The sequence below is a fragment of the Muntiacus reevesi genome, chromosome 7 (assembly GCF_963930625.1).
Source record: "Muntiacus reevesi chromosome 7, mMunRee1.1, whole genome shotgun sequence".
Classification (NCBI taxonomy): domain Eukaryota; kingdom Metazoa; phylum Chordata; class Mammalia; order Artiodactyla; family Cervidae; genus Muntiacus; species Muntiacus reevesi.
Genome location: NC_089255.1, coordinates 85,206,625 through 85,218,250, shown reverse-complemented (window position 1 = coordinate 85,218,250; position 11,626 = coordinate 85,206,625). Strand labels below are relative to the sequence as shown.

Genomic DNA, 11,626 nt, shown 5'->3' with positions numbered 1-11,626 from the left:
AGTAAATTCAAATTATCTGTCATCTAAATGCTAAATTCAAGAAGCTATACTGTCATTATTAGATGGTTACATACTTTTTCTGTAGCATTCTTTTCCTATAGCAGTATGTAACTACATTCTATATGGCATATACATTTCTATAGCAGTATGTAACTATAATATGTAGCTACAGTACATAGTTACATTCTTTCCCTGTCGTAGTATGTAGCTAACAAATGAAACACCTTGATTTTCCTACAGTTTGAATAGAAAAAATAAGATGTGTGGTAAACGATCACAGTATTCTTGCTTGGAGAAGCCCCATGGACAGAGGAGCCTGGCAGACTACAGTCTAGGGGGTCACAAAGGGTCGGACACAAACGAGCAACTAAGCACGGCACAGTCCAGATTTATTTCACGTTTTGCAATTACTTTATGTCAATCAGAAGAGAAAACAGTGTTAGTAACAATCAAGTTGAGAAAGGATGGTGGTGCCTATGCTGTCACTAAACAGAACTACTGTTAGTCAGAATGCTAACGTGCTTTTGAACAAAGCTATTCACTGTACATGGAAACCACCATGGTCTTAGGTTAATCATTTACATTTTTTTTCTTTTGCATGCTTGTGAGCCAAGCAGACTCAATGGTACTATCTTAAATGGTCTAAGATAAAATTTTGTTACTCTGCTTAGGGAAAAGATTAGGTTCATCATCAAACATTAATATTCTTGGTATGAAAGCTAAATTGAGGCACTGTTTTTTCTCTCACTGGGAAAAACAAAAAAGGATTCTTTTAAATATTTATTCAGGTGTAAGGAACTAGATAGGGTACAGTGGTTTTTAGGATTAAGAAGTGTGCCTGGGAAGAGAAAGAGAAGTCAAAAGTCTATGAAAGTGGAGAGGAATCGGAGTCATTCAAGCAACAAAAAGTAGTTTTAATTTCTTGTGAGCAGTCCAGTCATGCATTTCATTTTGTAAAAAGTCTGGTGGTACCGCATAGAAAGCCTTGTAGACAAACCCCAGACTGTCTGTCAGTATCCATGGTCTGTGATACTTCTATAAGACACACTATTTTAACAGGTAAAAACAAATCTAAAAAGATATTTAAAAATTTTTCTTCTCTGATGCCATAAAGGAATGAGAACTGCTCCCACTTTTTCATAAAACATTTTCTTTTAAAAACTTGTAATTTAAATCCTTTTTCTCTGCTTTGGAGATGTATGCTAATATTTTTAAAATAGTGAATGACCCTTCTGCCAGTTTTCCATCCTAGGACTGTCTTCTGGGGGCAGAGCTGCTGAATCCACTTTGAGATGTGAGCATTTCAGGCGCACTTTGTCTTCCTGACGCTGGGAGTTTAGCCTAAGGACTTGGCTCCAGGTAGTGACTTTCTGTCTGTCACAAAGATATGAAAAGTTTTAATTTCTTTTGGATACAGACAGTTAACATGTCAAGAATGGATCATATCTGCCTGGCTATATAAAAGGGTGAGAGGTCCTTGTCTCAGCAGTCTCTTTAGTGACCTGCCTGTAATGTGCATCGCAGTCTGATTTAATGCTGATTCAATAATTATCTGGGATTATCTGAGTTGGCAGGTGATTTTCCTTTGTTATGTTTTCCCAACGTGTTCCAAAACCAGATGAAGTACTAGAGTTTATCAGGAAGTCTTATGGTTACCCAGAAAGAGAGCTATTGCTATCTTTGTTTTAACAAGGGGCAAAGTTGAAACATAAATAAAGGGAGGGCGCTGTGAGTCAGTGGCAGAACTAGGAATGGACCAGCAGTTCAAACTCTGATTCTGAATGAAGAGGAGAAAGAAAACACAGAAATGCCTCATTTATTCCCCCACATAATTTAGTTTGATTTTCAAGTTAAGTGAACCAGCTTGCCCTACAGGTCAATGGAATATAATGCTGCGTCATTTTCAAGGGTGGTCACCCGTGGAGCATAATCCTGTAATCCCGCTTCTCGCACAAATTCAGACAAGGTCAAGGAATCAGACTTAACTCCACTATGACCTTTTCTCTCTAAAAATAAGCCAATATTGTCTCTGTAGGGAAGGCGGATGGAGCGTGTGAATAATGGCTCTTCAATTCCCAGCAGCTTCCGGGTATGCCGAGAAATTACCTGTAATGCAAGGATAGTTTTTTAATGGGAATTTCCTGAAAACACAACTAAAAATCGAGTAAGTTTTACTTAGTTTCATAGACCTCTTGAATGCCAACCCCTCAAGCTAATTCTATGAGGAAATAAAACAGTGAATATACTGAAAGGCTTCCCACCCTGGCATTATCAAAACACATTTCTTAAGAGAAACATCACATGATTTATCTTTCTAAAAGTACCACTTAAAGATGTTTCTAGGCCCTTGGATCAAATAGGCACAGATGGGTTCATTTCTTTCTTTTTTTTTTTTTTGGCTGAGCAATCTGACCAATGATATGAGCAGATAATATGTTCAGATTAGGAGCCATGACTTTCTCTAGGAAGGTTAATAAATAACTTGTCTATAAGGGGCTCAGTTAATAATCAACTAAGAAAAAAATAATTACTCAAACAGTTATTCAATGCATTGGACTGGAAATAAATCTCAAACACTAAAAAGCAGACATTAAAATCCCAGTTAAAATTTATTAGTGCTTATACTTGTGTATTTTTTTAAAATACTTTTGCCAGAATTTTCAATGTCTCTAAAATATAATTTGTATTCACTGAGCACCATGCCACTTGATATGCTCGATTAAACTGTCATTACACTTTCAAAGTCTAGTTTTAATTGTAGATCTGCTATAACATTGCTATTTGAATTCATATTCTGCCTCTGGGTGAGAATGTAGTCCATGAGACTGCTGCTAGAACACAGTCAAAGGAGTACGTGGAATGAATTTGCATTTGTTTAAAAATACTGGCCATAGTTACAAGGCTGTAAAATTCACACCACAGATATTTCTAAGCCTGATGCAAAACTGCCTATAAAGTGCATTTTAGATAAGTAAGATAACTTTCTTCTCAAATCTTACTTAAATTGGAGTTGTTCATATTCTAGGGATGGTTGTAGGTAAAAGACAGAGTCTATATCATCGCCTTGCATTCCCAGTGGGAATACTAATTGAGGTCTGTAGTCACTGAGATTTCAAGATTCAAAAGACAAACAGAGGAATTCCTTAAGCTGAGTTCCAATTAAACATGGAAGAAATGGAGAAATAGGAAATCATCATTAGAATAACAACAATAACTGATGTAGGGAAGATATATTGATGAATGCTAAAATTATCAGGCAAAGCTTTAAGGCGAAACAGGCAATTTGCATAGCCTCAAACCACCTCGCCCGGTGTGTTTAACACTGTGGTATTTAGGTCTGTGGTGTGCTGTGGTCAGTCGCTCAGTTGTGTCCCACTCTGCGACCCCATGGACTGTAGCCCACCAGGCTCCTCTGTCCATGGGGATTCTCCAGGCAAGCATACTGGAGTGGGTTGCCATGCCCTCCTCCAGGGGATCTTCCCGACCCACGGATTGAACCCAGGTCTCCCACATTGCCTGCAGATTCTTCACTCGCTCCAGGAGGGGGAGCTTAATTCTCCTCCCTTTGATTGTGGGCTGGCCTCAGTAACTCACTTTTGATGAAGAGAATATGAAAGAGAAACACAGTAACTGTGGTGAAGAAATTTGCAGACACCACCTTAACCCAGGGATCAAAGCTAACATCTCCAATAATAGACCATGTCAATGCCATGTACTATCTGCTATGATTAAACGATATCATCATCTATGTGATGGTTTCCCCACAAAATATAGTTTCATGGGAAACGTGAGACAAACTGAGGGAAATCTACAAAACACCAGGCTACTACTCTTCAAAGTGTCAAGGTCATGAAAGACAAAGAAAGATCAAGAAATTGTCCTATACTGGAGAAGACCAAGGAAAACAGGACAGCTAAATGCAATCTCCAACTGGATCTTGGAATGAGAAAAGGACATCAGTGGGAGAACTGTAGAAGTCTGCATAAAGTCCATAGTTTGTTTGATAGTTCTGTGCTGGTGTTAATTTCTTAGTTTTGATAAAGGTATCCTGATTACATAAGATGTGAACATTAGGGGAAACAGGGTTAAGGTACATGGGAACTCTCTGTACTATCTTTGCAACTGTTCTGTAAAACTAAAATTACTTGAAAATTAAAAAATTTTTTTTTCATTTAGTGACAGTTGCTGACATGTTGTTTGTGACATGAGTTGTGCTATTTAAGCAGCTTGCAACAAGGCAGGTGTAGTAAAATTGCTGAGATATTATAAAGCTGATAAGGCTCTACTTTGAAATATACAATCAGGCATATAAAAGGAATGTGCAATTCATCTGTTCTTCTTCAAATATTTGTCACAGAGTTATCTTTTATCTTTTGTTCACTTGGAGTGAACGGTTAAAAATATTTTGAGAAATATTTTTTTAAGACAGAAAGCTAAAGTAAACACAGTGCTATCTTGTCTATTAATAGCTTGTCCCTAGAATAAGTAGGGACAAAAAAAGGATAATATAGAAATATTTTCTCCTTTTTACCAAACGAGTGCATCACTACAAATGGGAAACACAGGAGAGCAGTTTCTAGCGTGCTCTTGGCCAGGGAAGAATAATAATTAGTGCTTCTTGTCTTCTGCACTCCTCCCAGTCTAACCTATACAGTTAGCTCTTCTCTGGTCATCTTAGTGTGTCCTAGAAGGACAAAGGGAAAGGTGAGTTATTTCTGTAGAGGAAGTATGAGCAGTTGCAAAATTATGAAAGTAAAGGGAAGTTGAAGGGAACAGAAATTGGCCATGAATTAACTGCAAGGCTTATAAATGGGGCTCCCCTGGTGGCTCAGATGGTAAAGCGTCTGCCTGCAATGCGGGAGACCTGGGTTCGATCCCTGGGTCAGGAAGATCCCCTGGGGAAGGAAATGGCAACCCACTCCAGTATTCTTGTCTGGAGAATTCCATGGACAGAGGAGCCTAGCAGGCTATAATCCATGGGGTGGTAAAGAGTCGGACACGACTGAGCAACTTCACTTCACTTATAAATGGGAAGCACAGTTTCTTAGCAGCCATGTCCAAAATTCTGTACACTCAAGCAACCTGTCCTGACTCCTCCCAATCTCTAAAGCCTGTGAACAATGATAATTGAGAGTTGGCATGAAAAAGATAACTACATTGCTTAAGTGTTGTTATGAGATAAAATTGTGGATGTACTGTACTAGTGTGATAATTACAATGGTGGGATAACAAACGCTTAGTATATCAGTAAAGAAGATATCTGTGGTATGCTTAAGGTCACGTTTGATCTCTAAAAGTTACCTGTATCATAGTGTATAATTACTTTTTTTATGTGGACCTGTCAAGCAAAGCTTATCTAACATACTTGTATGAATTTCTTGATCTTTGTTACCCTAGTAATTTCAAGGAGAGGCCATATTTGTCTACTGACTTTGATAGTAAGTATTCCAAAGTTTGCTTATTCAAACTTCTTAGAATATAAGGAGAGACTACTGGGTTCATCGTTTACTCTTAAGGATTTCAGAAGATATTTAAGACCTCTTGCTTCTTGCAAGACTAGAAAAAGCATAATTAAAGTTTTTATTATTCACATGTACTTTTGGAATGAAAATGTCAAGAAAAGCAAAATGACTTGGCAGACTCAACACTTTCTCATGATGATAAGTTGAAGTTTTTGGTATTTAAATGTTTTAGGAATTTATATTACAGGTTACTGTACTAGTGCATTTTTGCAAAACTTTTGCAAAAACTTTTGCATTTCTGTTCCTTATTTTTATTTAGAAAACTGAGTACATTATATGCATAAGTAGAAATTAGAGGTCATTAGAGCTCATAAAAATGGTTGTATTATCTTTGAACATAAAAAGGATAAGATATTTACCTGGTAGTACTTGGTAGCTACATGAAAGCATGATTGTAATTAATCAATCAACTTGTTACAAAAAAAATTTGTAATAAGTTGTCCTTTTCTTTCCTTTTTTTTTTCCTTCCCTCTCCACCCCCTCTCACCAAGTTGTCCTTTTCTATATTATGTATATGTGGGTTCACAGTTACAAAATTATTCATTTAAAGAGGCAATATTAAAAAAGGAGGCAATATAGTGTAGTGGTTTAAATAGAGCATGGATTGGGATATTACACAGAATATATTTGAATCCTGGCTCTTATTATTTTAACAAGGATAATTTTCTTACTTTCTAAATCATATGACTTATGGAATTATATAGTTCTAAGGACTGATCAAGAGTTACCTATGGGGAAACTCCGTGGCAGTCCAGTGGTTAGTACTCTGTGCTACTGCTGATGAGAACTCGGGTTTAACCCTTGGCCAGGGAACTGAGATCCTGCAAGCTATGTGGTGTGGCCAAAAAATAAATAAAACTCACCAAATTCCCCTTGGGTGGGGAAAAAGAAAAGAAAAAAGGAGTCACCTAGGGAACAAATTCCAGGGCCTACCCGAGACCTGAGGAATCAAAAGCTCTGGAGCCTGAAACCCAGGAATCTTTTTTTTTTTTAAATCTCATTTGATTCCAAACCCTATCCAAGACTGAGAACCACTGAGGCAGAGCATTTATGGGCAAAAGTGTAATGAATGAAACCACTGGTATGTTGAGGTGGGAGGTATTCAAGCAAAGGTTAGAAATGAGATTATGTATGGGAAGTTTTGTACACTACAAAACACAATACATGGGGAGGGTACTGTTATGCAAAGATAATCATGGACTGTTGGTGCTGGAGAGATCTTAGGGAACTGAAGTCCAGAGAGGTTAATGTAACTTGTTTCAAAGTTAGGGAGTAGAGCGAGCAAAATGCATACTTTTTTTTTTTTTTTAAAGTGACATATGGGTGTTAGAGACATAAAATGCAGGACAACTTTGGAGGTGAAGCTACCATGGGCTGGGAAGATCGGGAAAAACTTCCTGGGGAGATGAGAATTGACTGGGGTCATGAAGGATGACTAAGATTCATAGTAGTCATGCAGGGGGAGGGGGAACTGAGCAAAGATGTATTAATAGGAGGAAGAATGCATCAGACAGGTTTGCGAGGGTGTGAGCTTGACCTGTGAGGCTGGAGCAGGAGATTCATGGTGGTGGGAGAACACTTGTGGAGGATCCTGAATCCTAAGCTAAGGAATTGTGTGTGTGCTTAGTCGCTTCAGTCTTGTCTCTTTGCGATCCATGGACTGTATCTAGCCAGGCTCCTCTGTTCATGGGCATTCTGCAGGCAAGACTACTGGAGTGGGTTGCCAAGCCCTCCTCCGGGGGAATCTTACCAACCCAGGGACTGAACCCAGGTCTCTCGCCTTGCTGGAGGATTCTTCACCGTGTGAGCCACAAGAGAAGCCCACCACTGTGAAGCTAAGGAGTTGAGACTATCTAAAGCAGGCTTCTGAAGAGAACACTGTGTAAATGGTTGGAAAGTGACAGTCTAAAATCAGGGCCCTTGAATCCAAAGGGCCTATGCTGTGCTACATTGCTTCAGTTGTGTCCAACTCTACTGTGACCCTATCTGAGCCCACCAGGCTCCTCTGTCCATGGGATTCTTCAGGCAAGATTCCTGGACTGGATTGCCATGCCCTCCTCCAGGGGATCTTCCCAACCCAGGGACTGAACCCATGTCTCTTATGTCTTGTGCATTGACAGGAGGGTTCTTTACCACTAGCACCACCTGGAAAACCCCCAAAGGGCCTATAGACAGAAGCTAAAAGCAGGCTACTGGAATGTTGTGTATATTTCCAGTAAAGGTCTGATAAACGTCTGAACAAGTGGGAATGGAGAAAACCAGATGCTATAGGAGGAGAGACAGTTCTTAGGATCTTTGTGCGGAATCAAAGGAAAGAGTGGAAGCAACCACTTTGAGCCTGGGGGACTGGGAGTATGATAACACCACTGGCAGAAATCAAAGGCTAGGTTGGAATAAAAAGAGGTTGGTTTGAGATAGATGGTAGTACTGCTGCAGTGCTCTATCAGGAAACCATACACAACTCACCTTCATGTCCTCAAAATCTGTTATCCCCATCTGAGGGAGGTTTGAGCAGTTTACATGTATGAGTTTTCGGCCACTGATGAAGTTTGCGGTAAAACACTCCTGTCAGTACAATGAGAACATCACTCAAAAGATGGATGGCAAAAAAAAAAAAATATGGATGGCAAATACAGGAAGAAAAAGCAAGAAAGAGAAAGGGAGGAGGGAAGGAAGAAAAGAGGCAAGGAGGGAGGAATAAACAAATCATGTTTGTCGCTAGTTCTATACTGAGAAGAAATAATTTTAATACTCCTAATAATCCTACATATTTTAAACTCTTGATTAAATTTCATACTGCTGCTTATTATTTTTTTTTTTTTGGTATGATACAACCAGTGCTTCTTTCTTACCTGAACTACATTTTTAAGTACAGAAGTACCAAAGATTTCAGATCTTGTGTTGTTTGTAGTAGCGTAAGAACATAGTTGGCAGTGCAATAAGAGGATTCACTCCATTTTAAAAAGAAAACTAGTCTTGGTTAATTGGCTATAAAAATTAGTACGGGTGGGTGATCACAATACCATATAATACATTTGGGGTAGACACTAAGACTAACAATACAAGTTCAAGTTAAGGGAGCTTCTAATAAAAACAAAGTACCAAAAAGTCTACCTCAGGGACTTCCCTGGTAGTCCATCCAGTGGCTGGTAGTGGGAGATGGATGCAGGTTCCATCCCTGGTCAGGGAGTTGGGATCTCACATGCCACAGAGCAGTTAACAAGCTCATGAGCTGCAATGAAGACCCAGTGCAGCAAAAAAATAATTTTTTTTAAGCTTAAAAAAAAACCCAAACCAAAAAAATCTACCACGGATGAAATCTTTTTAGAAATACAGATTTCTATGCAAAGACGCCTACATAAATTAGTCTTTATTCAAGGATTGTAGAGAAGTATAATCACCGTGATGAATAGGAAAAACAAATGTGAACTTGCCCTCATCTCCCAATATACAAATATATGTATATATCAGTGGAAAGGCCAAAATTAAAATCCAAGTTACCTCTACCATCGTCCATGCCTGTCCTACACTTCTTCCAGTGAAGATACAAAATCTCAGGTAAGGATAGAGGAATAAGAAGTAAAGGAATGAGAGTATGTAACACACACACAAATGTTATTTTTGTGTACCTTGTATTGAGGGAAGCCTAGCTGGCAAATCCACTTGGCAACTTTTTCTGGGCTCCATTGAAGATACTCAAATTGTAGATCAGAATTTTTTTCTGGCTGGGTGTCTCTATCTTTATGTACCAGTTTCATTGACTCTAGGGACAGATCTTGCTTTTCACCAGAGGACTCTTTTAAATCCCTCTGAGACTCAGAGAAAAAGGAGAAGAATTCATAATTGGTATCAGAAAGCTGGAACAGATTTTGGAGTTCTTTAGAAAACTCATAATCTATATTCACTGAGTCTACTTCACTTATTGGAAGAGGCTCTAATACATAGTCTTTTGAAACTTTAGTTTCTTTTATTAACAACTTTCCTATTGGATAGTCAGAGTACTCAGGCTCATCCCTGTCAACAGACTGTTTAAATTTGATTGCTTCTGGCCTATCTTCCTTGGCAAATTCTACAGGTGTCTCTCTTCTAAGTAGTTGTCTGGTTTTACCCAATAACTCTAAATTTATCTCCCTAGTTGGCTCTGTTTGTGTCTTCTCTTGCACCTCTGGTTTGATCTTCTGTGGTGGCACTTGACATGTTTCTTCAGTTTTCTCTGGTTCTTTCTTTGAAAACTCTGCTTTAGCTTGTTCTGGGGGCTCTGGACCTTTCTTCTCAGTTGACTTTCTTAGTGTCTCCTCTGATCTGAACTTCCGTGATGGTGTTAGATCTGTCTCCTCAGTTGACTTTTTCTGCTTATCTTTTTGATCTGCTGGTTTGGTGTCCTCTGGTGGCTCTAGAACTCTCTCTGCAGTTGACTTACTTTGTGTCTCCTCCTGAACTTCCGGTGTGGTCTTTCCTGATGGCTCTGTAACTGTTTCCTCAATTGGTTTTCTTGATTTTTCCTCAGAAAACTCTGATTCGATCACTTCTAGTGGCTCTGGAGTTTTTTCTTGTGTTTCCTCAGTAGCCATACTTGGTTTCTCTTCTGGAAACTCTGGTTTGGCCTGCTCAGGTGACTCTGTCCTTTTCTCTGTAGGTGACTTACTTTGTATTTCCTCTGGATTCTCTGATGTGGTCACCTTTGGTGGCTGTTGATCTGCCTCTTCAATTGATTTTCTTGGTTTCTTACCTGGAGGTTCTGGTTTGGTTGGCTCTGTAGGTTCTAGACCTGTCTTTTCACATTGCTCTCTGAGTGGCTCCTCTGGAACCTCTGGTTTGCTCTCTTCTATGGGTACATCCTCAGGAACATCCGGTTTGGCTTCCTCCTCTGGTTCCTCATGCTTTCTGTCCATAGGGATTTGCAATTCCTTGAAAAGCTCTCTTTCTATCTGCCCGAAAGTCTCTGATTTTACCTCTAGGGGAAACCCTAGCTCAACCTCGTTGAAAAGGTCTGTCATGAACTTGTGGGGAACCTCTTCCTCGGACGTCCAGGTTGGTTTTAGGTGCGGAGGCACATCTTTAGCACTCTCTGGTGTCTTCTCTTTGAAGGTCTCTTCTGTCTCTGGCTGTGGGTCTTGGTCAATCTCTACAGGAATCTCTGGGCCTGCCTCTGCCACGCTGCCTGGTTCGATGTCTTCGGTCACCTGAAGAAACTGAAGTTTCGGTCTCTCAGTCTTCAGGTTTTCATTTTCCTCAGAGGGGGAATCGTAATCCTCTGGGACTTCAGCCATGACGCAGATGAGCGGTCGCGCCCAGGCCGCCCTAGCAACTCCAACTTCCGATAGCGTCTCTATGGAGACCACGACTTCCGGCCAGGTCTCAAGGAATCTTTCCCTCCCCGGGTTTTGTTTGTTCTTTCAAGCACTGACTAAAAATCTGCCATGGCTGACTGAACTGAACCCCCCTCCCCACCCCGCCCCCTGAGCCCGAGTCGCCAGCCTCAGCTAACCAGAGCTCCCGCGAGCGCGCGGGGGCCGGCGCGCTGCCCCTTCCGGCCCGCGGGCTCCGCTCGGCTCTTCGCAGCGGAGCTCGGCCTTCGGCTGTTTCCGGAGCTCCCGGCGGCGGGCGGCAGAGGCGCTGCGGGCGCTGGCTGCAGATGTCGGACGCGCGGGCGGCTGAGGGGCTGGGCGTCTGGAGCCCCGCAGCCCGCCGAGGGCCGGCGCACGGCCTCGGGGACGGCCCGGGAGTGGAAGGGAGCCAGGCGGCCGCCTCAGGTACGCAAGGCCGGGCGCCGGCGGGTGCGTGCCGCCGGCCTCGGGGCCCGGCGCTTCGGCGCGAGGCTCGGGTGAGCTCCGTCCCGCGATGCCTGGAGGAGCGAACCGGCCTGGGGGGAGCCCCTTCGCGCGCGGAGCCCCTGCCTCGGCTCCTGCCCCGGCAGCGATCCTCCTGTGCCCAGCACCCCCCATCCCGGCCGCTGCCATCCTCCGGGCTTGCTCTTTGCTCGAGATTATTTTCTACTTCTGTTTTCGCAATGCCTTAGTTCCTGCCCGCTTCCTTTCTTAGATTAGCCCCGATGGTAGTGACCGAGCTGCTGTTTCCCCGGCTACCCTTCAGCCTTCAGCACA

General features: G+C 41.6%; 2 protein-coding genes across 3 annotated transcripts in view; one reads left to right on the top strand and one right to left on the bottom strand.

The window, feature by feature from the left end:
* Positions 1–386: 386 nt before the first annotated feature.
* On the bottom strand, positions 387–10,911 carry SAMD15 (sterile alpha motif domain containing 15). Of its 2 annotated transcripts, XM_065940328.1 has the most exons (3): positions 9,152–10,911; positions 7,989–8,087; positions 387–2,106 (listed from the first exon to the last, which is right to left on the bottom strand). In XM_065940328.1, the coding sequence occupies exons 1-3, from the start codon at positions 10,790–10,792 to the stop codon at positions 1,870–1,872; spliced, it is 1,977 nt and encodes a 658-aa protein (XP_065796400.1). In that variant the 5' UTR covers positions 10,793–10,911; the 3' UTR covers positions 387–1,869. The 2 variants fall into 2 exon arrangements, with proteins under 2 accessions (XP_065796400.1, XP_065796401.1); XM_065940329.1 differs by lacking the exon at positions 7,989–8,087.
* A 79-nt stretch (positions 10,912–10,990) lies between these two features.
* Positions 10,991–11,626, top strand: part of TMED8 (transmembrane p24 trafficking protein family member 8) — a 31,896-nt gene continuing 31,260 nt past the window's right edge. The window contains exon 1 of the mRNA XM_065940330.1: positions 10,991–11,275. Coding sequence (XP_065796402.1) covers positions 11,158–11,275 — 118 coding nt within the window. The 5' untranslated portion in view covers positions 10,991–11,157. The remainder of the gene's footprint in view (positions 11,276–11,626) is intronic.